Source organism: Bos mutus, chromosome 26, assembly GCF_027580195.1.
Source record: "Bos mutus isolate GX-2022 chromosome 26, NWIPB_WYAK_1.1, whole genome shotgun sequence".
Lineage (NCBI taxonomy): Eukaryota > Metazoa > Chordata > Mammalia > Artiodactyla > Bovidae > Bos > Bos mutus.
The window spans coordinates 10,262,861-10,290,854 of record NC_091642.1 but is presented as its reverse complement, the minus strand read 5'-3'; the positions used below and the strand labels follow the sequence as shown (position 1 = coordinate 10,290,854).

Below are 27,994 nucleotides of genomic sequence, written 5' to 3'. Positions count from 1 at the left end.
TATTTTAAAATATATTCCTTCTTTCTTTAGTATCAGGTAAAAACCACTTCTGTATATTTTCCACCATATATTTTACAATATGGCTAAAAACATGTCACTACTAATCCCTGAACACTTAGTTATGCTCTAAGAAAGAAGATAATTTTAGCTATTACAGTAATATGCTAAATTTATCCTCAATTCAATCTTATAAGTGAGAAAAATTTTAATAGTCATTTAATAGTCATTTAACTAGTCATTTTCTGTGAGTTATCTTTTACTGGTCTTTAGTTTTACACATTCAACTTGAAATGAGAAATATTCAAGCTTGAACCAATACCCATCTTACAATTTCAAACAGTACATTTTCTGGTTGAAAATTCCCATCTGTGTTATTCTCTCAAAATGGAGGGTTCTGATCTGCTCAAAATATAATAAAATATCCTTAACTGAAATGAAAATATTTTTACTCTTCAGTTACTTAAAATGACTTATTTTCAATCATGATGTAATGAAAACAATTTTCTTAAAACAATACAAAAATTTAAAACACCATGTTTTTAATGTTAAGGACCCAAAAGTGTTCAAACCACCATGCCAAGAAAATACTGGCTTTATAAAATTAACTTAATATTCAAAATTTTATCATTATGATATTATCTCACAAATATTTACAAAGTCACTAAATATATTACAAATTTTCAGAACTGTCTTTCCCAAGATACATGTGACTATGTATATGTTATATTGGGATATATATGTGAATGTGAATATGATATAATATACTGGGAAAATTTAAACTTTTGCTTTGAATGGTTATAGTGAGTGTTCCCATTACCTGCCTTTCCACTCAGAGTTGCACTCTAGTTTTACAGGTTTAATACTGTTCCCAAATTTCCAACAGATATTAATATTGGGGATGTGGAAAAGCAAAGGTGAGATTCCTAAAAGTTATTCTTAAAATACTCCCAATATCTTCGTATGTTTTACTCACTAGTATGAGTAATTAAAAATGGTTTAAAAATTAAGAAATATCAAGTTTAGTAATACAAGCATACACCATTCTACTGCACTTTCCTTTACTGCTTTTTGCAGATATTGTGCTTTTTTATAATTGAAGTTTGAGGAAACCCTGAGTCAAAAAGCAAGTCCATCAGCACTGTTTTTCCAACAGCATTTGCTCACTTCGTGTCTCTGTGTCACATTTTGCTATTTCAAACCTTCTACCAGTGAAAAGATCACAACTTGATGAAGATTCAGATGATGGCTAGCATTTTCAGCAATAAATATTTTTTTAATTAAGGTATATGTAAAAGACCTTAAGGTATATGTAAAAATACATTGTATTTTTAGATATACTGCTACTGCACACTTAACAGTATGGTGTAACTTTTATGTGTACCAGGAAATCAGAAAATCACGTGACTTGATTTACTGCAATACTCACTTTATTGCAGTGGTCTGGAACTAAACCCACAGTATCGATGAGGTATGCCTGTATTTACAAAGAACTTTAGCCTGAAGAGAATATTAAAACACCGGGAAGTGCTAGCAAGCATTACTAGGTACTATTTCTAATAACCTAACATTTGCATCTCTTACCATGTTAAAAGCATTATACAGAACCACAAACTAAAATTACCAATTCATTAACTTATTTTGCTTCTGAGTTATTCCTTGAAACACTGTTAACATGCTTTATACATAAACCAATTAACATTTATAATATTTACACTGTTATGTACATTGTTAATAGCAGACAGGGCCCCAAAACACTCGTAACAGCTATAGCTACAAAAGAGACTGGCTGGCTGGCTGGCTGGCTGGTGACTGCCCTCCCCGTCCTTTTTTATATGAATATATATGGCACTGTCACCTATTAATTCTTACTTAAATGCTCCTTCTCCATGAAATGTGCTTCCCCGTCATACGTACTCTCTTTTCGGGGGGGAAGGGGGGTCTCTCTTCCCTTTTAATTAAACCCTTCCCTATTCCATACCTTATGCATCAAACCCTACAGCCTGCTAGGCCACTTACCAGAGCACTGTACTGACCTGATTTTACATAAAATACCTGCAATCTTTATCTATATTACAAGTTTTAAGATGAAGGTTCATGTTCAAATCTTTACATATCTTCAGCGCTTAAAGCAGTGCTCCGAGTAGAGCAGAGGTATTTGGTTACTGTTATTATGGTGGGCAGGATGGCTGTTCCTTTATAATGTTCTATACTTTCCAGAGCTTTTACAGTGGGCTACTAATACTTAGAAAACATCAAAGAGTTTCATTAAAGAGAGTTGTAAAACTTAACATCAAAAAACAAACAGCTCAGTTAAAAAATGGGCAGAGGACCTGAACAGACATTTTTCTAAAGAAGACATACAAATGGTCAACAGGCACATGAACAGATGCTCAACATCACTGATCAGTGGAGACATGTAAATCAAAATCACAATGACATATCACTTCACACCTGTCAGAATGGCTGTTATCAAAAAGACAACAAATATGTGTTGACCAGGATGTAAAGAAAAGGGAACCCTCATACACTATAGGTGGAAATACAAACTGGTACAGTCACTATGGAAAACAGTATGGAACTTTCTCAAAAAATTAAAAATAGAACCATCACACAAATCTGGCAATTCCACTTCTGAGTATTTTTCCAAATAAAAGTACTAATTCAAGTAGATACATGCACCCTTACGTTGACTGCAATATTATTGGCAATAGCCAAGACACAGAAGCAACCTCAGTGCCCATCAAGAGAAGAATGGATAAAGACAGGTATATATATACACACACACACACATACATACCTTGAGGATGTACCTTAAGAAGGTAGATTTTTAATGGATATTACTGTGCTATCCCAAGTAAGCAGGGTCTTACTGAAGTCCTAGAATAGCTGGGATTGTTACATCCTCAGTGAACTACAGATTAACCTATATTAAACAAATACTAAGTGCCTATTGGTCAGGCACAGCTTTATGCAATGAAGAAGCTAGATTCTAAGAATTAGTTTAAGACACATAAAAATAATTCATGATTTACATTAAAATATACAATCATGTTAAACTAACATGATGAAAAATTACAAAATCACTAATTTTCATAACTTGAATCTACAGAAGACACATATGAAAATCAACTTTACCTTATATTTCATCTTGGGACATGAATGAATGTAGAAACCCATATAGTAATAGCTGAGTTGAGGTGTTTTCTCATGAAGTTGCCTAGTAAAAGCAATTTCTCTGCCAAAAGAATAAAGATGAAAGTACAGTTAAATCTAGTTCCAATTTCAAAGTACTATTTAATTTGGTAATATATTTGATCAAATCTGACATTAAGCTATCAAAAAAACCCAAGTGTTGCAAGAAAAACAATTTTAGAAACACTTCAAGACGATTTTTACTAAAGAGACACCAAAAAAACTGTATTATTTTGAGCAAATGCACCAAAGTTCTGGTTTGCACTTTAGTGGGCATAGCAGTGTATAAAAACTCAAATGGCATAAAAGTACAAAGATCTATTTAATACAATTTCATGTCATTATTCATTATCACCTGGAGTTCTCAAAGACTGGGTGTATCAGGTTAAAAACAGTACAATAAATTTTAGAAAACTCAAAAACCAACAAATTTCAGTAAGAATGTTTTTATGACCCTTTACATGCAAACACTTTCAACTATATATAACATATTACTCTTTCCCATGTCCAGATGTGATGCTTTATTTTCTCTAAAACTAAAGAGCGGGAAAACATGTTATCTCACTGCTTTTTCTCTACTTGTTGGCACAGGCAAGGATTAATTGAACAAAGAAGTTGTCAGCAATGCCTATGCTTGATGTGGTTTTAATTTGTATCCGGATAAATCTGGGCACAGAATTCCATTCTATTTGCCCAACTGAATGACCGCTTGCATTGGAGAAGTTTAAGCAAATTTTCAGTACATTTCTGAAGTATGAGAACAGCTGTTTTGTTTTTATGTTTGTTTCCCAAAGGTTTTAATTTCTTTTTCTTTGTTTTTAGTAGCAGTGGATGCTTGAAATCCAAGGAGAGGTTTATTTTTTAAGGGAATACTCTGTGCATTTTGCAAGCTCTAATTTAAATCACTGAAGGGCTGATACTCTAAAAGTTCATCTTTACAACAAAAGTATCTCTAAATCCAAACAGACTTAACATTATGAGGCTAAATCAGAAGAGATCCTATTATTCCTAAAAGTAGTTCACTCTCAAAGTTCAACCAGGGAAGAATGCACTGATACTGAAATGCAGGACCACCCGGCTCTGAAAAGGACTGCCCAGCCCTCCCCCACTCAACCCTGTTCATCTCAGTGAACTGCATCACCACTCCACGCCTAAGCTGTTCAGACCCTAAGCCTATGAGCCATCCTTAAAGATTCACCTCCAGCATCCACCCATCAACAAGTCCAGCTGGCTCTATCTCCAAATACCCTGAATCAGACCACTTCTCACCACCCCCACCTCAGATACTTTGGTCCAAACCACCATTATGGCTCCCTTGGACAATTCTAACAGCCTCCAAACAGATTTCCAGTTTCCACTATCGCCCTCCATAACCGCAGAGAGCAATCTAAGCAGTCTTTTATTAATTATCAATCAGGTGAGGTAACTTCACATTAGGTTGGTGTCACACTCACATAAAATGGTGGAAAGTTCTGACAAAATGTGGTCCACTGGAGAAGGGAATGGCAAACCACTTCAGTATTGTTGCCTTGAGAACCCCATGAACAGTATGAAAAAGTAAAAAGATACGACAATGAAGATGAACTCTCCAGGTCGGTAGGTACAAATTTGGCCTTGGAGTACAGAATAAAGCAAGGCAAAGGCTAATAGAGTTTTGCCAAGAGAACGCACCGGTCATAGCCCAATATGCTACTAGATATCAGCGGACTAATAACTCCAGAAAGAATGAAGAGACGGAGCCAAAGCAAAAACAACACCCAGTTGTGGATGTGACTGGTGATGGAAGTAAAGTCCAATGCTGTTAAGAGCAATACTGCATTGGAACCTGGAATGTTAGGTCCATGAATCAAGGCAAATTGGAAGTGGTCAAACAGGAGATGGCAAGAGTGAATGTCGACATTTTAGGAATCAAAGAGCTAAAATGGACTGGAATGGGTGAATTTAACTCAATGACCATTATATCTACTACTGTGGGCAAGAATCCCTTAGAAGAAATGCAGTAGCCATCATAGTCAACCAGAAAGTCCGAAATGCAGTACCTGGATGCAATCTCAAAAACGGCAGAATGATCTCTGTTCATTTCCAAGACAAACCATTCAATATCACAGTAATCCAAGACTATGCCCCTACCAGTAAGGCTGAAGAAGCTGAACAGTTCTATGAAGACCTACAAGACCTTCTAGAACTCACACCCAAAGATGTCCTTTTCATTATAGGGGACTGGAATGCAAAAGTATGAAGTCAAGAAATACCTGGAGTAACCGGCAAATTTGGCCTTGGAGTACAGAATGAAGCAAGGCAAAGGCTAATATTTTGCAAAGAGATCATAGCAAACCCCATCTTCCAACAACACAAGAGAAGACTCTACACATGGACACTGCCAGATGGTCAATATCAAAATCAGACTGATTATATTATTTGCAGCCAAAGATGGAGAAGCTCTATACAGTCAGCAAAAACAAGACTGGGAGCTGACTGTGGCTCAGATCATGAACTTCTTATTGCCAAATTTGGACTTAAATTGAAGAAAGTAGGGAAGACCACTAGACCATTCAGGTATGACCTAAATCAAACCCCTTTTGATTATACAGTGGAAGTGAGAAATAGATTCAAGGGATTAGACCTGATACACTAGATCTGACACACAGATGGACAGAGGTTCATGACATTGTACAGGAGGCAGTGATCAAGATTATCCCCAAGAAAAAGAAATGCAAAAAGGCAAAATGGTTGTTTGACGAGGTCTTACAAATAGCTGTGAAAATAAAAGACGCGAAAGGCAAAGGACAAAAGCAAAGATATACTCGTTTGAATGCAGAGTTCCAAAGAATAGCAAGGAGAGATAAGAAAGCCTTCCTCAGTGATCAATGCAAAGAAATAGAGGAAAACAACAGAATGGGAAAGACTAGAGATCTCTTCAAGAAAATTAGAGATACCAAGGGAACTTTTCATGCAAATATGGGCACAATAAAGGGCAGAAATGGTATGGACCTAACAGAAGCAGAAGATATTAACAAGAGGTGGCAAGAATACACAGAAGAACTATGCAAAAAAGATCTTCATGACCCAGATAACCACGATTGTGTGAACACTCACCTAGAGCCAGACGTGCTGGAATGCGAAGTCAAGTGAGCCTCAGGAAGCATCACTACAAAGAGAGCTAGTGGAGGTGATGAAATTCCAGTTGAGCTATTTCAAATCCTAAAAGATGATGCTGTGAAAGTGCTGCACTCGATATGCCACCAAATTTGGAAAACTCAGCAGTGGCCACAGGACTGGAAAAGGTCAGGTTTCATTCCAGTCCCAAAGAAAGGCAATGCCAAAGAATGCTCAAACTACCGCACAATTGCACTCACCTCACACGCTAGCAAAGTAATGCTAAAAATTCTCCAAGCCAGGCTTCAACAATACATGAACCATGAACTTCCAGATGTTCAAGCTGGTTTTAGAAAAGGCAGAGGAACCAGAGATCAAATTGCCAACATCTGTCGGATCACCAAAAAAGCAAGAGAGTTCCAGAAAAAACATCTACTTCTGCTTTATTGACTCTGCCAAAGCCTTTGATTGTGTGGATCACAATTAACTGTGGAAAATTCTGAAAGAGATGGGAATACCAGACCACCTTATCTGCCTCCTGAGAAATCTGTATGCAGGTCAAGAAGCAACAGTTAGAACTGGACATGGAACAACAGACTGGTTCCAAATTGGGAAAGGGGTGCGTCAAGGCTGTATATTGTCACCTGGCTTATTTAAGTTATATGCAGAGTAGATCATGAGAAATGCTAGACTGGATGAAGCACAAGCTGGAATCAAGACTGGCGGGAGAAATATCAATAACATCAGATACACAGATGATACCACCCTTGTGGCAGAAAGCAAAGAAGAACTAAAGAGCCTCTTGATGAAAGTAAAAGAGGAAACTGAAAAAGTTGGCTTAAAACTCAACATTCAGAAAACTTAAATCGTGGCATCTGGTCCCATCATTTCATGGCAAATAGATGGGGAAACAGTGACAGACTTTATTTTTGGGGGCTCCAAAATCACTGCAGATGGTGACTACAACCATGAAATTAAAAGACGCTTACTTCTTGGAAGAAAAGGTATGACCAACCTAGACAGCTTATTAAAAAGAAGAGACATTACTTTGCCAACAAAGGTCCATCTAGTCAAAGCTATGGTTTTTCCAGTGTTCATGTACGGATGTGAGAGCTGGACTGTAATGAAAGCTTAGCACTGAAGAATTGATGCTTTTTGAACTGTGGTGTTGGAGAAGACTCTTGAGAGTCCCTTGGACAGCAAGGAGATCCAACCAGTCCATCCTAAAGGAAATCAGTCCTGAATATTCAATGGAAGGACTGATGCTGAAACTCCAATACTTTGGCCGCCTGATGTGAAGAACTGACTCATGTGAAAAGACCCTGATGCTAGGAAAGATTGAGGGTGGGAGGAGAAGGGGATGACAGAGCATGAGATGGCTGGATGGCATCACCGACTCAATGGACATGAGTTTGAGTAAACTCCACAAGTTGGTGATGGACAGGGAGGCCTGGCGTGCTGCAGTCCATGAGGTTACAGAGAGTCAGACACAACTGTGCGGCTGAACTGAACTGAACTGAACCTCCTTACTGTCGCCTGTAAGCCTTTCTCCATCTGCCCCTCATCAACACCACTGCCTGGCTGCCCCCCTTACACAGCACTGTCTAGATCCTATCCTACATCCCAGCCCTTAAGGCCTGCCTTCTCTTCATTCCAGCACCTCAGGACACTTGGACTTGGTACCTTTGACCTGGACTTTTATCCTCAGATTTTCACACAGCTGGCTCCTTTTTGTTCTTTCTTGGCTAAAGAGGTGTTTCCTGACAACCCTATATAAAAAGGGCCTCGTGCCCACTACCACTATTTTATTCCTGTTATAATACAAAGGCAAAGTGAAAGTGAAGTTGCTCAGTCGTGTCCGACTCTTTGCGGCTCCATGGACTGTACCCTACCAGGCTCCTCTGTCCATGGAATTCTCCGGGCAAGAATACTGGAGTGGGTTGCCATTCCCTTCTCCAGGGGATCTTCCCAACCCAGGGATCAAAGCCTGGTCTCCCACACTGCAGGCATACGCTTTACCATCTGAGCTACCAGGGAAGCCAAACATGAACTCCTTTGAGCAGGATAGACAAAGGAGTCTCTAAAATTCTGCTGTTTTTAAATTTACTGTCTGCTTTAACAAAGCTGGAAGTGTCTGATTCATACCTACGTACTTCCAGGACACAGACTCTGCTCAAACATCTATTAAGCAAATTAATTACACTTCTAAAATTCATCTTACCAAAAAAGAAAAAGTAAATAAATTCCATACTCACAAACCCCAATTCAAACATTTTTAAAATCTGCAGACCAGCTTACATACAAATCTATACTTGATTACAAATTAAAATATAGAAACTCTGACTGACTATACGATTGCTTAAGAAACTGAAGAAATGGAGGAAAAATCTGACATGTTTCACTGAAATACACTGAAATCAACAATGGAATTGGTAACTTGTAACCTATTCTCCCCAGCTTTGCTTCATAATGTCAATCTGCTGGCTGCCTCTCCTCTTCTATTAACTCAGCAACTGAGATTCTCCAGAGCACTGAAAGGCTGCAATGCAGTAGCAATCTCCTCATCCTCCACTGGCCCCAATTTTCATGCTCCGCAGGCTCCTCTGCTACTTCCTCAAAGCTCTACAGCTCGAGAATTTTCAACAGCTCAATCAAGCAGCAAATAGACGGCTGGAAACAGTTTTTTCTGGGAACTGATTATTTGCTATCTCAAATGCAATAGGATTTCTATATCTCTTTGTTCATTGAGAAATAAAATATTTCATACAGAGGATGGATTTATTCTGTAAGAATCAGATCAGATCAGATCAGTTGCTCAGTCGTGTCCGACTCTTTGCAACCCCATGAATCGCAGCACGCCAGGGCTCCCTGTCCATCACCAACTCCCGGAGTTCACTCACTCACATCCATCGAGTCAGTGATGCCATCCAGCCATCTCATCCTCTGTCATCCCCTTCTCCTCCTGCCCCCAATCCCTCCCAGCATCAGTCTTTTCCAATGAGTCAACTCTTCACATGAGGTGGCCAAAGTACTGGAGTTTCAGCTTTAGCATCATTCCTTCCCAAAAAATCCCAGGGCTGATCTCCTTCAGAATGGACTGGTTGGATCTCCTTGCAGTCCAAGGGACTCTCAAGAGTCTTCTCCAACACCACAGTTCAAAAGCATCAATTCTTTGGCACTCAGCCTTCTTCACAGTCCAACTCTCACATCCATACATGACCACAGGAAAAACCACAGCCTTGACTAGACAAACCTTTGTTGGCAAAGTAATGTCTCTGCTTTTGAATATGCTATCTAGGTTGGTCATACTTTCCTTCCAAGGAGTAAGCGTCTTTTAATTTCATGGCTGCAGTCACCATCTGTAGTGATTTTGGAGCCCAGAAAAATAGTCTGACACTGTTTCCACTGTTTCCCCATCTATCTCCCATGAAGCGGTGGGACCGGATGCCATGATCTTCATTTTCTGAATGTTGAGCTTCAAGCCAACTTTTTCACTCTCCACTTTCACTTTCACCAAGAGGCTTTTGAGTTCCTCTTCACTTTCTGCCATAAGGGTGGTGTCATCTGCATATCTGACGTTATTGATATTTCTCCTGGCAATCTTGATTCCAGCTTGTTTCTTCCAGTCCAGCGTTTCTCATGATGTACTCTGCATATAAGTTAAATAAACAGGGTGACAATATACAGCCTTGACGAACTCCTTTTCCTATTTGGAACCAGTCTGTTGTTCCATGTCCAGTTCTAACTGTTGCTTCCTGACCTGCATACAAATTTCTCAAGAGGCAGATCAGGTGGTCTGGTATTCCCATCTCCTTCAAGAATAAACATTTTTAATACTGATCTGACAACTCTAGACAAATCCACAGCTACACATTGTAAAGTTAGAGATACAGAAAATAAAGGAAGAAGAAAATGGCAATAATTTCGAAGTACTGAATAATTCTTGTACAAAGAAAAAGTATCTTTTCTGAAATACGCACTTCCAAAGTTACAAAATATGAATGCTTTTAAACAATCAGTTCTAATTTCACAGAATCACAAAGATACCACAGAGTCCTGAATAGTTTTTAATTAGTTTTATGCAAAATGCAATTAAATAAATAAGAAAAATAAAAGATTATTATAGGGATCAGTTGTAAACACTGTATTTTTAAAATTTGCTATATAACATGGTACTGAGAGACAGATCAGGTATGTTGAAAATATCAGTACATGGGCCACCAAAAAACACATAAAAAATCAACTATGGACCATATTTCTTTTTAAATCAACTAGTGATTTAAAAAAACAAATCAACCCTGATACTTTTATAATTCAGAGAAAAGCACATATGCAATAAATAAAATAATCTCAAAGTATGTTTTACCTTGATGTGAAAATCACGATTATCAGAGAAAACAATGGGAAAAACAAAGAGAAAAAAGTGATTCAATGACAAACAAGGAGAAAAGAGACAAGCTCCCAGACAAAACTCTCAATCCTCCTCTTTCCTCTACCACATGTACAAACAGACAGGCAGGAATGAAAATAAAAGTAAATTATTTTCATGAGACAAGACCCTAGTCTTTTTATCATCAGGATAATGCACCTAAAAACATGTGTGCTATGTTACATACATTTGCAGCAATGGACATAAAAAGGAAACCATTTTTGGATGAGGTCATAGAGTCAATGGACAGTCAGGGACTCCCTGGTCCTGTTCTATATACTTTATATAATTGTACATTTCTTCCAACAGACTCAGAGGGCTTTAGTTCATTTATGCCAGATTCATATAATGTTTAATTAATTATAATACATACACACAAACATCTGGGCCCATGACTTCGTGGGAAATAGATGGGGAAACAGTGGAAACAGTGTCAGACTTTTTTGGGCTCCAAAATCACTGCAGATGGTGATTGCAGCCTTGAAATTAAAAGATGCTTACTCCTTGGAAGGCAAGTTATGACCAACCTAGATAGCATATTCAAAAGCAGAGACATTACTTTGCCAACAAAGGTCCGTCTAGTCAAGGCTATGGTTTTTCCAGTGGTCATGTATGGATGTGAGAGTTGGACTGTGAAGAAAGCTGAGTGCTGAAGAATTGATGCTTTTGAACTGTGCTGTTGGAGAAGACTCTTGAGAGTCCCTTGGAGTGCAAGGAGGTCCAACCAGTCCATCCTAAAGGAGATCAGTCCTGGGTGTTCATTGGAAGGACTGATGCTGAAGCTGAAACTCCAGTACTTTGGCCACCTCATGCGAAGCGCTGAATCATTGGAAAAGACCCTATGCTGGGAGGGATTGGGGACAGGAGAAGAAGGGGACGATAGAGGATGAGATGGCTGGATGGCATCACTGACTCGATGGACATGAGTTTGGGTAAACTCCAGGAACTGGTGATGGACAGGGAGGCCTGGCGTGCTCTGATTCATGGGATTGCAAAGAGTCGGACACGGCTGAGCGACTGAACTGAACTGATATATATACACACAAAATAGGGATGACAAAAAATATATAAATAATGTAACATTTAAAAACCACTGAGCGGCTCTGACAGGGGAGCTTAAATAAATGCATAAACTAAACAGCAAAAGCATCGCAATGACCTCTCACACACTAGGTAAGATGGATACCTTAAAAAGGGAATTACCATCAGACAAAAGCCAACACAGGAGCTGTGGGTTTGATCCCTGGGTCAGAAAGATCCCCTGGTGGAGGAAAAGGAGAATCCCATGGACAGAGGAAGCTGATGGGCTAAAAGTCCATGGGGCTGCAAAGAGTGGGACACGACTGAAGCAACACACACACACTGTGGCCTCAGCTCTACAAGTGTTGTATCTAAATACGGATATGCAAGAGACTACCAGAGCCACAAATTACGTGCTATCTAACAGAGTTTCTACTGTTACATAATGAAATGTAATCAAATGAAGAAATATATGAAGTTCTATACGACCCATTACAATTGTCAAAAGCAATCTTACCGGAGCGCAGAGTAGACACCCAAAGACAGAAATGAATAATCAGGATCGTAGTACAAATATACAGATGATACACAGTATGGAAGAATGTCAATCACCCCCACAGCAATGATCTTCCCATCAAGCCAGTACTGCTGGTGAAAGGAGCCATAACCACAATCTGGTCCATTAGGGGAATTCTCTGTCTGTGAAAAAGTAGACATAGAAACAGCTTGTCACTTTTATCCTTATATTAAAAAATATTAATAATTAACTTTTTCTATTTGTATTTTACTCAGCGAGTAACTCCTAAAATTTCTTCTTTTTTGCAACTATCTTCTGACTCTCAGAAGAGTCATATCCTGAAAAACTTTTTAGTTGTAGAAACACTGATATAACACAACAATAGAGAAAAATTAACCTAACATTTTTTTCAACTTATTTTTTCTGTTCCACGCAAAAGCTGGGAAAGAAATGATGAATGAGAGAAAGATGGAGAACATAAAAGTGAGGGCTAAGTGCGAACAGGTGACCTATCCTCAGCTGCCAGCCAGGCCTGGTCTATGACCACTCTTGCGTTCATAAGGCATATGAGCTCATCATTTTTTCTAGGTACAAGTTCCTGCGTAAGCACAAAGAGCTATGACATTTCTCCCTATTAGCCAAAGGATAGTGCAAGTTATCCCCTTACCATTATTTTAATGCACCCATAATCCCACAGAAGAAAATGCCACAAATTTTTCTAGAGATTGCAAAATATAACCATTTTCTGTAAATAGTTTATGATATCTCTCATTTTAAAATTCAACATGAATTTAAATATAACTGTTATTAAATGAAAACCATACAGTGAAAATTATGGAGCACCATAAGAAAATGCTTTGTCAGAAACTGAATGAATGTTAGAGATTAACAATTTAAGTGAACAAATATATTAATAACAAAACTTGTGTAACATATTCACACACTCAAAGTCACTGAGAATGTATATGGAAAAAGGCTAGAACGGAATGGAGAACGAAAAAAGCAGGTTTGTTAACAATAAAACCAGAAAAAGACATTACAAGACAGGAAAACTATGTAACAGTATCTCATAAACACAGAAGGAAAAATCCTCACAAAATATTAGCAAATCAAACCCAACAATGTATATAAAGAATTACACACTATGACAGAGTGGGATTAACCCCAGGTATGCAACGTTGGTTCAAATATTAGAGAATTTAAAAAAGAAAAGCAATTAATGTAATCCAACCATCAAAATAGGCTAAAAGAAAAGTATGATCATGTTGATTGGTAGAGAAAACACATTTGACAAAATCCAACACCCATTCATGACTAAAAGTTCTCAGCAAACTATGAATAGAGAAACTTCATCAACTTTGTAAAGTACTCATACAAAAAAATCTACAGCTAACATCATACTCAACTGTAAGAAACTGGATCATCTCCCCCTAAAATGGGGAACAAGACAGTGATATCCTCCTTCATTACGTCTATTCAACATCATACTGGAAATCTTAGTGTAATAATATGAGAAAAAGAAATAAAAGATATTCATATGCACTGAAAAGAAAAAAAAAACTGGTTCACAAATGACATGACATACCATGCAGAGAATTTCAAAGAATCAACAACAAAAGCTGAAACTAATGAGCAATCACAGGCAGATTACAGGACACAAGGTTGACATGCAAGGCAACTGCCCCTATTCACAAGCAATGGCTGGAATTTGAAATTAAAAACACACCATTTAAAAAACCATCAAAAAAATTTACACACATAAGTATAAATCTAACAATATATTCAGAATCCATATGCAAAATACTACAAAACTATGACAAAAGGAATCAAAAAATACATAAACAAATGGAAAATATTATATGTTCATTTTGACTGAGATGTCCATTCTTCCCAAGTTAAGTCTTCAGACTGAATGCAATCTCAATCAAAATCCCAGCAATTTTGTGAATACTGGCAAATTATTTCTAATGCTTATATGGAAAGGAAAAAGAGTAAGAATACCAACACAATACTGAAGAACAACAAAAGTCGGAAGACTGACACCACTTGACATCAAGACTTACTATAAAGCCACAATAATCAAGCTTGTGTGATACTGGTGAGAACAAATGAAACAACAGAACAGAATACAAAACCCACATAAATACAGTCAACTGCCCCTTGACAAAGAAGCAAAAGATAATTCAAGAGAGAAAGATCGGTCTGTACAACAAAAGGTACTGTACCAACTGGACATCCAAATGCAAAAAAAAGCAGTATCTAGTCAAATACCTCGCACCTTTCAAAAAAAAATTAACTCACAATGGATCACAGACTATGTAAAATGTGAATCTTCTAGATGATAATGCAGGTAAAAATCTAGGAGACCCTGGGTATGGCGATGAGTTTTTAGATAAAACACCAAAAAGCACCATCCATGAAGGAAATAATTGTCAAGCTGGACATCACTAAAATTAAAAATCTCAAGTCTGTGAAATACATTGTTATGAGAATAAAAAGGCAAGCCACTGACTAGAGAAAACATTGCAATATATATCAAAAAGAACTGGTATTCAAAAAAAAAAAGCACTCTTAAAATTCACAATGAGAAAACAACTCAATTAAAAACCAGGTAAAATATCTAGTGAGACACTTCACCAAAGACGATGTACAGACACCAAACGGGAATACAAAAGATGTTCAAATAATAAAAAGACGCTCAATATCATTTGTTGTTAGGAAACTGAAATTTTTTTTACAAAAACAGAGTATTACACAGCTATTAGAATAGCTGAAATCCAATAACCTGAATATCAAATGCTGGTGAGAATGCAGAGCAACAGGAATTCTCATTCACTAAAGGTGGGAATGCAAAATGGTACAGACACTTTGATACTGACACTGGACATCCAGATGCAAAAAAAGCAATATCTAGTCACAGGCCTTAGATCTTTCAAAAAAAATTAACTCACAATGGATCACAGACTATGCAAAATGCAAAACTTCTAGATGATAACATGTTTGGTGGCCAAACACAAAATGGAGAAACGTTAAATATTTATTGCTAAGTGAATGAGATCAGTGTGAAAATGCGACAGATTATACAATTCCAATTACATTCTATAAAAGGCAAAACTGTTGAGAAAGTAAAAGATCAGTGGTTGCCAAGAAATTGGGGGTGTGGGGAAGGATGAACAGATGTAGCACGGGGGACTTACAGGATGAAACTGTTCTATGTAATAGTGTAGTAGAGCAAACATGACATTATGCACTTGTCAACACTCACAGAATTTCACAACATGAAGAGTGAGCTTTAATACAAGCAAATTAAATGGCTGATTCACTTTGCTATACAGCAGAAACTGTCCATAAGTCCATACTGATATAAATGTTGAATAAACTAATACATGAGGAGGAAGACACCAATCTCCCACGCAGAACTGTAAAGAGCTTATGCAGATACTCTGCCTAAACTGAGGGAAGCATGAGTGAGTGAGTGAGTGAGTGAAGTCGCTCAGTTGTGTCCGACTCTTTGCGACCCCGTGGACTGTAGCCCCCCAGGCTCCTCCATCCATGGGATTCTCCAGGCAAGAATACTGGAGTGGGTTGTCATTTCCTTCTCCAGGGGATCTTCCCGACCCAGGGATTGAACCCAGGTCTCCCGCATTGCAGGCTGAAGGGTTTAGAGGCCGTCAAATGGACATGACGTATAAAGGCAATTTTGATGGTTTTACATAGAAATGACCTCTAATGGAAGAGAACACAAACGGCAACTATTTGAGACACATTTCTATGTAAAATATAGTTTGCACACAATTCAGCATTTTAAATGAGCACTCTGCAACGGAGACCAAGTATCAATCATCTCTTGAGGTTTTATAATTCACTACTATTTCAGTGGGGGCTGCACACAGTGACTTCTTTCCCAAAAGCACAGTTTGGGAAAGGGGTGGGAGAGTAACTGAGCAAATAAGAGAACATCTACCATGGTGCTAGCAACATCAGTGATTTCTACAACTTCCGATGCTGTAGTTAAAATGGTGCTTAGACAGTAAACACATCTTTAACCTTTTAAGAGCTTCTACCAACTATAATAATAAATGTCAAACCCCGGTTTTAGCATTCACTGTCACACATGGCATCGCTCTTTTAAAAAATCATTACTATTTCTCTAGAAACAGATACAGCTTGAAGAGCAGAAGGGATAAGCAAACAGAAGTATTATACAAAAGGAAAGCAGAAAGGATATTAACCTATGGTATCTGCAACACCTGAATTAATGTCAATCCTCTAAATTGTTAATAGGCGTGAGGCCTAATCACCTTAGAAAATAGAATGTTCCAACTATGTAATAAAAAATAAACTCTACATATCATAGAATTTTATGCAAACCATCTTTTAAATATAAGCCTCGAGGCTCACAGGAATGAACTCCATGTCTTTAGAAGTACTCGTGCAGGAGAGCAACCAGTGCAGCGACACAGAGACAGAAACAAACTGTCAGCTCATGATGGGGAAGCCGGGGAGCCTGTCAGATGTGAGAAAACCTCCAAGGCAAAGCTAACTGGATGACTCTGAAATGAGTCTAAATTCTTCCATGAGTTCAGTTTAGTGTGCCCTTCCAAGGCTCATTAAATCAAATGAGTGTGTTCATTCATTCATTTAAAAACGTATTTATCAAGAACATAGTAAGTACGGACTCAATAAGCACATTCTCAATAAATAAATAACCAATATATTCTGTTAGCCCTAAATATGAATCAGCCCTACATGGTGTACTAGCCTGAAAACCTTTTTTTCAAACTGCAATTACCTTCTCAGTTTTCAAAGTCCATCACCGCTCTCATCTCCTGGATCTCCCACTGGTTCCTTCTCCTACGAGTCCAGTCATCACCAATTTGCCCTACCAGAGGCATTACTCCCCCCTCTCAGTTCCACGTGAGTTAGGTATCTTCCCTATCTGCAAAGCACTGCATATAGACAGGGGCTGTTTTATAATTACTTAGCAAAAAACCACCTACTCTGACTCCCATCACATCACCTGAGGAAACCGGAAATCCAGGAGTCAACTAAGCAATAAACTGGTCATAAAATCACGGAGTTATTAAATGACACACAAATTGGCCTCCGAGCCCCTAAGTCAATGCTAAACAAGAAAACCAGCTACTTTTAAATGCTTTTAAATACGCTCACTTCTCAAATATCCTTCATCTATCGAAGCTAGTAAACAAAGCAGCATGAAATACAAAGTGCTTCAATGCAGGGTTAAAAAAATTTTTTTTCTGAAAATCTGCTTTGCTGTACTCCTTTTCTTTCCATCATGCTTTCTGACAATTAAAACATGAGTGATTTCCTTTTCCCCTCGTGGGGTCTTCACTGACCTAATTTTAAAAAACAGATTTCAAAAACGGAACACACTCCAATTAAAGACAGATACGAAGGTATTTTTCTAAAACTATATCTGAGACGTCAGCACTACTGTTAACAATGATCTACTAGTCTCAACTTGCTAAGTTAATCAATATTTTCAAGCTTTTCAACAAGTACTTGGCAGCTGCGGAAAATAGATTGGAAGTGAACCTGAAATATTGATTCCCTCAGCCCCCTTTGCAGCTGGAACAGCCAGAGAGCCCCCAGATCACTCACTTCTGGCTGGGGAAGTCTGAAAAATAGCAGTGTCCAACACCATATACTGAGCTGATCTAACTAACATACTTGATGTCTGTCTATGCACACATATATGTGCTGAATCAGCTACTTTTAAACACTTTTAAATAAACTCGCTTCTCAAATATGCCTCATCTATCCAGGTCAGTAAACAAAGCAGCATGAAAAACAAAATGTTCCAATGCATGGTTAAAGAAAAAAAAATTTTTTAATCTGCTTTGCTGTACTCCTTTTATTATTCCACCTGACTTAAAACTGCCGTAATAGAATTTCTTTCCCTCAAACACAACCCCTTAATTCAAATTATGTAATACTTTAAAACATGGAAGGCGCACAAAGAGTTTGAGGGACAGAGTGAAGGAGATAAGAACAGAAAGAACAATACTTAGATCTGTGAAATCAGAAATCAGCAGAACTCTCGGACTTGATCTCCAATCTTTCAACAATATCCTTAAAACCCAGACTCACTGAACTTGATCAAGCCACAGGCTTCACCATGCTGTGACGTGGACACTTATTGATTACAAGTGTGTTAATAAGCTGAGTTCAGTTCAGTTGCTCAGTCATGTCCGACTCTTTGCAACCCCATGGACTGCAGCACGCCAGGCCTGCCTGTCCATCACCAACTCTCGGAGTTCACTCAAACTCATGTCCATTGAGTCGGTGATGCCATCCAGCCATCTCATCCTCTGTAGTCCCCTTCTCCTGCCCTCAATCTTTCCTAGCATCGGGGTCTTTTCAAATCAATCAGCCCTTCAAATCAGGTGGCCAAAGTATTGGAGTTTCAGCTTCAGCATCAGTCCTTCCAATGAACACCCAGGATTGATCTCCTTTAGGATGGACTGGTTGGATCTCCTTGCACTCCAAGGGACTCTCAAGAATCTTCTCCAACACCACAGTTCAAAGGCATCAATTCTTCAGCACTCAGCTTTCATCACAGTCCAACTCTCACATCCACACATGACCAGTGGAAAAACCATAGCCTTGACTAGACGGACCTTTGTTGGCAAAGTAATGTCTCTGCTTTTTAATATGCTGTCTAGGTTGGTCATAACTTTCCTTCCAAGGAGCAAGCGTCTTTTAATTTCAAGGCTGCAATCACCATCTGCAGTGACTTTGGAGCCCCCCAAAATAAAGTCTGATACTGTTTCCCCATCTATTTCCCATGAAATGATGGGACCGGATGCCATGATCTTCGTTTTCTGAATGTTGAGCGTTAAGCCAACTTTTTCACTCTCCTCTTTCACTTTCATCAAGAGGCTTTTTAGTTCTTCTTCACTTTCTACCATAAGGGTGGTGTCATCTGCATATCTGGGGTTACTGATATTTCTCCCAACAATCTTGATTCCAGCTTGTGCTTCTACCAGTCCAGCGTTTCTCGTGATATACTCTGCGTATAAGTTAAATAAGCAGGGTAACAATATACAGCCTTGATGTACTCCTTTTCCTATTTGGAACCAGTCTGTTGTTTCATGTCCAGTTCTAACTGTTGCTTCCTGACCTGCATACAGATTTCTCAAGAGGCAGGTCAGGTGGTCTGGTATTCCCATCTCTTTCAGAATTTTCCACAGTTTGTTGTGATCCACACAGTCAAAGGTTTTGGCACAGTCAATACAGTAGAAATAGATGTTCTTCTGGAACTCTTTTGTTTTTTCGATGATCCAGCCGATGTTGGCAATTTAATCTCTGGTTCCTCTGCCTTTTCTAAAACCAGTTTGCACATCTGGAAGTTCACGGTTCAGGTATTGCTGAAGTCTGGCTTGGAGAATTTTGAGCGTTACTTTGCTACCGTGTGAGATGAGTGCAATTGTGTGCTCTTGACCTTGGACATAGGATATCTCCTCTTGGCCGCTCCTGTGCTGCGCTGCGCAGCCGTGTTAATGAGTAGCAACTAGAAATCATCTTTATTGTAAATTTAAACCATCAGGTAATATAGATTTGTCACCTTTACCTTCACTAGGTTACAAAGAGCCAAATCATTCTGTCCCTTCCATTAACTCCCCAAGGGGTTCAGGCTCCCAGTATTAGATAGGCCTCCCAAGTCACTGACTGGTCTCCACGGAGTGTTTTGAGAATTCTACTTCAATTCTTGGGATCGCTGCACTTCTTTATGTTACTAAGTCCTTACTAAGTTAAGGACTTTTAATGGTTAATACTCTTAAAAACACAGCAGATGAGACAATGGCAGATTGTACAGGAAAACACATTATTTGGGAAAGGGAAAGTAACAGCAGTGCTGCCTCAATGAAACAGCATCACGAACTCAGCAACACTCAAACTTCTCAGCCTCAAAACCCCTTTACACTGACAAAACTGAGGACCCCAGAGAACTTTTACTTATTGAACTGTGTCTGTATACACTTACTGTATTAAATACAAAGACCAAAATATGTTCCAAAAGTATTTTCCTATTAATTCACTTAAAACAACAATAAATCCAATACATGTTAAACATACTTTAAGAATTCTTGTATTTTCCAAAACCAAAACAAATCTAGTCAGGAGAACGGCACTGTCGAACATTCCTGCACATCCTGTGCAGGTGTGTGTGTGCTCAGTCATGTCCAGCTCTGTGCAACCCCATGGACTGTAGCCCATCAGGCTCCTCTGTTCATGGGATTCTCCAAGAATACTGGAGTGGGTTGCCATTTCCTCCTTCAGGGGATCTTCCTGACCCAGGGTCCAAACCCACATCTGCATTGGCAGGCAGATTCTTCGCCACTGAGCCACCAGGGAAGCCCCCATTCATACTTTTCAAATGTAGATGGAGAAGGAGTCTATAAACTGTAAACTGCAAACAGAAAGGAAGCTGGCCACAGTGACGGACTCCAGGATTCATAATCAAGATACCTGAATTTGAGCCCTAACTCCCCCCACTGTACAATTTCTGTCTATTTTATCTTAGCAAGACAATAACTTCTTTTAAAAGCATCCATTTCTGCATTATAAAACAGGAATACTACTAGGCACCTTCAAAGGTAGCTCTGAAAAATAAATGACAAGGCACAAACACTCTGCAGATTGAGCAAATTTAAGGACGTTTTTGTTTCAGCTTTAAGGGGTCTGAATGACACATCCTAAAAGATTGTGTCTAAGAAATTACATCAGTAGCTCATTGAATAGCAAACTTATACAAGCTAACAGAACCTATCTTCAATTTCCTTACAAACAGCTCAGTAATGAGATTAGCAATATGCAATAGTTCATCTTTCTCATGCCTGCAGTTTATCACAGTTTCAGATAAGTGAAAGAATAAGCAAAGTTATTTTTATCAGTTCCTAAATTTCAAGAATTTAGCTGATAACAGGAAAAATACAACAATAAAGCTCATGGCTAGCTATACAAAAGAAAAAAATGACTTAAATGTTGGGGAGGATGGTACGGCTTCGGTGATTAATGAGCTATGCAGTACAATACCAAAGGTGCTCTGTAGAAACGACATCAATATTAATGGGCGAATTCAGGCTTCCGGCTAAATGGTTCCCAAAATGCATGTATATTTACACTGATAAAGTACACCTGTCTCCTTACCCACCTGCTTCGATGTGCCTCAGTTATGTTTAAAACAGACACTGTTACAACTTAAAGAAACAGGCAAATGAGGAGTCATACTCCATATGCACTAGAAACAGCACTGGGAGGACTGACTCAGGGGTTCAAAGCCTGGAAAAGCGGAAGTCGTCAGGGGCTACGCAAGGGCAGGACCTGTGTTCTCCTCCCTGCCACATCATCCAAAAGTAACTCTGCAATCACACCTGTTCACATACAGATCTGTGATTTGCCAACTGATGTCCTGAATTTTTTAAACAACAGTTTACTGAGGCTTCCTAAGGTAAGCATTTTAAGCACCTGATTAAAAGTGCACTGCCTGAAAATGACAGTAACGCTGAAGAAGCTGAAGTTGAATGGTTCTATGAAGACCTACAAGACCTTTTAGAACTAATGCCCAAAAAAGATGTCCTTTTCATTATAGGGGACTGGAATGCAAAGTATGAAGTCAAGAAATACCTGGAGTAACTGGCAAATTTGGCCTTGGAGTACAGAATGAAGCAGGGCAAAGGCTACTAAGAGTTTTGCCAAGAGAATGTACTAGTCATAGCAAACACCCTCTTCCAACAACACAAGAGAAGACTCTACACATGGACATCACCAGATGGTCAACACCAAAATCAGATTGATTATGTTCTTTGCAGCCAAAGATGGAGAAGCTCTATACAGTCAGCAAAAACAAGACCAGGAGCTGGCTGTGGCTCAGATCATGAACTCCTTATTGCCAAATTCAGACTTAAATTAAAGAAAGTAGGGAAAACCACTAGACCATTCAGGTATGACCTAAATCAAATCCCTTATGATTATACAGTGGAAGTGAGAAATAGATTTAAGGGACCAGATCTGATAGACAGAGTGCCTGATGAACTATGGACAGAGGTTTGTGACAATGTACAGGAGACAGGGATCAAGACTATCCCCGTGGAAAAGAAATGCAAAAAAGCAAAATGGCTGTCTGGGGAGGCCTTACAAATAGCTGTGAAAAGAAGAGAAGCGAAAAGCAAAGGAGAAAAGGAAAGATATAAGCATCTGAATGCAGAGTTCCAAAGAATAGCAAGGAGAGATAAGAAAGCCTTCCTCAGCGATCAACGCAAAGAAATAGAGGAAAACAAAAGAATGGGAAAGACCAGAGATCTCTTCAAGAAAATTAGAGATATCAAGGAACATTTCATGCAAAGATGAGCTTGATAAAGAACAGAAATGGTATGGACCTAACAGAAGCAGAAGATATTAAGAATAGGTGGTAAGAATCCACAGAAGAACTGTACAAAAAAGATCTTCATGACCCAGATAATCACGATGGTGTGATCACTCACCTAGAGCCAGACATCCTGCAATGTGAAGTCAAGTGGGCCTTAGAAAAACATCACTAAGAACAAAGCTAGTGGAGGTGATGGAATTCCAGTTGAGCTATTTCAAGTCCTAAAAGATGATGCTGTGAAAGTGCTGCACTCAATATGCCAGCACATTTGGAAAACTCAGCAGTGGCCACAGGACTGGAAAAGGTCAGTTTTCATTCCAATCCCAAAGAAAGGCAATGCCAAAGAATGCTCAAACTACTGCACAATTGCACTCATCTCACACGCTTTCATTGAGGCAGCACCGCTGTTACTTTCCCTTTCCCAAATAATGTGTTTTCCTGTACAATCTGCCATTGTCTCATCTGCTGTGTTTTTAAGAGTATTAACCATTAAAAGTCCTTAACTTAGTAAGGGGTTAAAGAAATGCAGCGATCCCAAGAATTGAAGTAGAATTCTCAAAACACTCCGTGGAGACCAGTCAGTGACTTGGGAGGCCTATCTAATACTGGGAGCCTGAACCCCTTGGGGAGTTAATGGAAGGGACAGAATGATTTGGCTCTTTGTAACCTAGTGAAGGTAAAGGTGACAAATCTATATTACCTGATGGTTTAAATTTACAATAAAGATGATTTCTAGTTGCTACTCATTAACACGGCTGCGCAGCGCAGCACAGGAGCGGCCAAGAGGAGATATCCTATGTCCAAGGTCAAGAGCACACAATTGCTCTCATCTCACACGGTAGCAAAGTAACGCTCAAAATTCTCCAAGCCAGACTTCAGCAATACATGAACCGTGAACTTCCAGATGTGCAAGCTGGTTTTAGAAAAGGCAGAGGAACCAGAGATCAAATGGCCAACATCGGCGGGATCATAGAAAATGCAAGAGAGTTCCAGAAAAACATCTATTTCTACTTTATTGACTGTGCCAAAACCTTTGATTGTGTGGATCACAATAAACTGTGGAAAATTCTGAAAGAGATGGGAATACCAGACCACCTGATCTGCCTCTTGAGAAACCTATATGCAGGTCAGGAAGCAACAGTTAGAACTGGACATGGAACAACAGACTGGTTCCAAATAGGAAAAGGAGTACATCAAGGCTGTATACTGTCACCCTGCTTATTTAACTTATATGCAGAGTACATCATGAGAAACGCTGGGCTGGAAGAAGCACAAGCTGGAATCAAGATTGCAGGGAGAAATATCAATAACGTCAGATATGCAGATGACACAACCCTTATGGCAGAAAGTAGAAAGGAACTAAAAAGCCTCTTGATGAAAGTGAAAGAGGAGAGTAAAAAAGTTGGCTTAAAGCTCAACATTCAGAAAACTAAGATCATGGCATCCGGTCCCATCACTTCATGGGAAATAGATGGGGAAACAGTGGAAACAGTGTCAGACTTTATTTTTGGGGGCTCCAAAATCACTGCAGATGGTGATTGCAGCCTTGAAATTAAAAGATGCTCACTCCTTGGAAGGAAAGTTATGACCAACCTGCTGCTGCTGCTGCTAAGTCGCTTCAGTCATGTCCGACTCTGTGCGACCCCATAGACGGCCTCCTACCAGGCTCCTCTCTCCCTGGGATTCTCCAGGCAAGAACACTGGAGTGGGTTGCCATTTCCTTCTCCAATGCATGAAAGTGAAAAGTGAAAGTGAAGTCGCTCAGTCGTGTGCGACTCTTCGCCACCCCATGGACTGCAGCCTACCAGGCTCCTCCGTCCATGGGATTTTCCAGGCAAGAGTACTGGAGTAGGGTGCCATTGCCTTCTCCGAGGACCAACCTAGACAGCATATTAAAAAGCAGAGACATTACTTTGCCAACAAAGGTCCATCTAGTTAAGGCTACAGTTTTTCCAGTGGTCATGTATGGATGTGAGAGTTGGACTGTGAAGAAAGCTGAGCACTGAAGAATTGATGCTTTTGAACTGTGCTGTTGGAGAAGACTCTTGAGAGTCCCTTGGACTGCAAGGAGATCCAACCAGTCCATCCTAAAGGAGATCAGTCCTGGGTGTTCATTGGAAGGACTGATACTGAAGCTGAAACTCCAATACTCTGGCCACCTCATGAGAAGAGTTGACTCACTGGAAAAGACCCTGATGCCGGGAGGGATTGAGGGCAGGAGGAGAAGGGGATGACAGAGGATGAGATGGCTGGATGGCATCACCGACTCAATGGACATGAGTTTGAGTAGACTCCAGGAGTTGGTGATGGACAGGGAGGCCTGGCGTGTTGTGATTCATGGGGTCGCAAAGATACGGACACGACTGAACTGAACTGCTTGAAAATAACTTATTCCTACAACTGTTTTGTTTTTTGTTAACAGTTCAGGAAACACTATAAATAATCTTCAGATTAATTTTAAGAATAGAAACTCATGAAGATATTCAAATGGCCAAAAAGCACATGAAAAGATGCTCAATATCATTAATTATTAGAGAAATACAAATCAAAACTACAATGAGCTCACATTGGTCAGAATGACCATCATCAAAAAAATCTACCAAAAAAGGAAAAATCTACAAACAATAAATTCTGGAGTGGATGTGAAGAAAAGGTAACCCTCCCACACTGGTGGCAGGAATGTAAACTAGTACAACCATTTACAGAGAACAGTACAGAGGTTCCTTAAGAAAACTAAAAATAGAGCTACCATATGATCCTGCAATCCCACTTCCAGGTATATACTCAGAGAAAACCATTAATTTAAAGAGATACATGCATCCCAAAGTTCACTGCTAACTATTTACAACAGCCAGGACATGGAAGCAACTTCAATGTCCATCAACAGAGGAATGGATTAAAAAAAAAAAATGCGGTACATACACACAATGGAATATTACTCAGCCATAAAAAATGAAATGATTTTATTTGCAGCAACCTGGATGGATCTAGAGACTGTCATACTGAGTGAAGTAAGTCAGAGAAAAATAAGCATCATGATATCACTTACATGTGGAATATTAAAAAAAAATGTTTCAAATGAACTTATTTATAGAACAGAAATAGAGTCACAGATGTAGAAAAACTTATAGTTACCTGGGAGAGGGATAAACTGGGAGACTGAGATATTTCAATAGAATTTAAAAAAAAAAACAAACTTAAAGGTGTGCTAAACCAGTATGACATCAAAATTTACATAATTTCTTAAAAAGACCCAAAAATGAAATTTAAAAATTGGAAATAATATAGTCTATAAATAAGAAACTAAAAATAATAAATTTAACTTGGAAAATGCAAACAGCAGTACTCATGGTTAATACATCACACAGCTTTGCATAAGCAATTTCAAATTGAATGCAACCAATTCTTAATTTTCTGGAGACAATCAGTACACTATAGATGGCTACCAAAACTAACACACTTCCCACTTCATAGCTGTACTGTAAGTAGATATAATGACAGCCTACCTGGAAAAAAGACTCCAACCTTATTTCCAGTTAATGTCCAAACTATTTGAAATTAAGATATTTTAAGGGACAGTTCTGAGAAAATACGTGGTGGCTGGACATGCAGTTCCCACCAAGGAACATTCCATTAGAACAGATCTGCTTTCAAAGAGTTTTTGTTCCCTGGGCAAAATCCCCCCTGCTGAAAAGACAACTATAGCCTTGAAATAGTTGGGAATATTATCAATAGTTAACCAATATTCCTTGTAATCTCCAACAGCAAAAAAAAAGTTTACATTTTGAAGTTACCTTACCTTTTTCTTAGCTGATTCTGACAGTTAACACAAATTAAAACTACTCTGATTTGATATTACATTAGACATCAATGTTTTACGTTCATGTGTGTGCTGTCATATCCAACTCTTTGTGGCCCCATGGACTGTAGCTCACTAGGCTCTCTGTCCATGGGATTCCAGCCAAGAATACTGGAGTGGGTTGCCATTTCCCCATTTCCTTCTCCAGGTGATCTTCCTGACCCAGGGATCGAACCCACATGTCCTGCTTGGCAGGAGGGTTCTTTACAACTGAGCCACCAGGGAAGCCATCAATGTTTTATAGCCCATTTTATATTCTAGGAGCCAAATTTATTGATATTAACCTTTAAAGTATGAGATTATCTTACATATGTTTAACAAATAATGCTAACTCTACACAACTTAGCAACTGAAGAACAACTCTGTAACAGGGCTGCACCAAAACTTTTAGTCTATGCAAGCTTATTCTAAGCTGATTATTTCCAATTATCACCTATATTTCAAGCCAAAGACAACCAAGTTTAAATGATCCTTAAAAAAGGAAAAGAATAGTTCATGTAACAGTATTTGTTATTCTACTTTAAGAAACATTTTCTCTATTCACAAAGGAAATACATAAAAGTAAATTTTACTAATATAAATGACATCATTTTTACAGCCTGCAGATTAGAAAGAACTCATTCAGTCTTCCTATTCACACTCTTAGGATATAGTACACTACTTTATGATAGGTGAGCATCTAAAGGCCTTAATTTCACCAGAATCCCTGAGTCAGTGAAGATTATCCATTCTTTATAGAGGAACGTACTCTTTATATCATCTACCTCAATTTCTGGTGGTAATCTCAATAAAAAATACTCAGTAGCATTTAACCTAAAAATTTTATTCAGCACCTATTAAAGAAAATCATGACATTGATAGCATAACAACTTCTATTCACTTCTAAACTGGGGAGAATGAGCCAGATTAAAATTAAACCATAAAATAAAATAATTATGGTAATTCATATAAAGAACTATTATGCAGTAATTTAAAAATATGTTTAGCGAGATTTTTAATAACATTATAAACATTTCTCCAAATTTAGTAAAAAAAAAAAAAAAACCAAAATGTAAAATGAGATATGATCCCAAGCATATGAAAAATTTCTGTAGGACACACACAAAAATTTGTAAAGATGGGAAAAACATCTGATATTGTCAGTAGAGAGTTTATAAGTGATTTTTTTCTTATTCTTTTATCATCCATATTTTTAAAAGTCTTATTTTTAATGACATATATTAATATAGTATCAAACAAGTTTTAAAAATCCAAGGTTGAAGAATTACCAGCAAGTGTTAAATAGGTGCTTAATAGGGGGTTATTGAGATTACCACCAGAAACTGAGGTAGATGATATAAAGGTGAAATTTGACAAAGGTCAAAGAAATTTCTGGGTGTTCTTTTCACTGCAGTTCTGGGCTTGATTGTCTATTAATTAAATTATTTTCCAATTTGGTTGGAGTAGAGGTTAACTTATAGACTTTTGTCTAGTGGAACAAATAAC

At 38.5% G+C, this 27,994-nt stretch overlaps 1 protein-coding gene across 5 annotated transcripts in view; it reads right to left on the bottom strand.

Annotated features, from left to right (window-relative positions):
- Positions 1–27,994, bottom strand: part of ATE1 (arginyltransferase 1) — a 159,556-nt gene that overhangs the window by 71,686 nt on the left and 59,876 nt on the right. For all 5 annotated transcript variants that reach the window (XM_005890164.3, XM_070363529.1, XM_070363530.1 and 2 more), the window contains exons 9-10: positions 12,255–12,436; positions 3,136–3,235 (exon numbers count right to left, since the gene is read on the bottom strand). In XM_005890164.3, the coding sequence (XP_005890226.2) occupies positions 3,136–3,235; positions 12,255–12,436 (282 nt within the window). The remainder of the gene's footprint in view (positions 1–3,135; positions 3,236–12,254; positions 12,437–27,994) is intronic.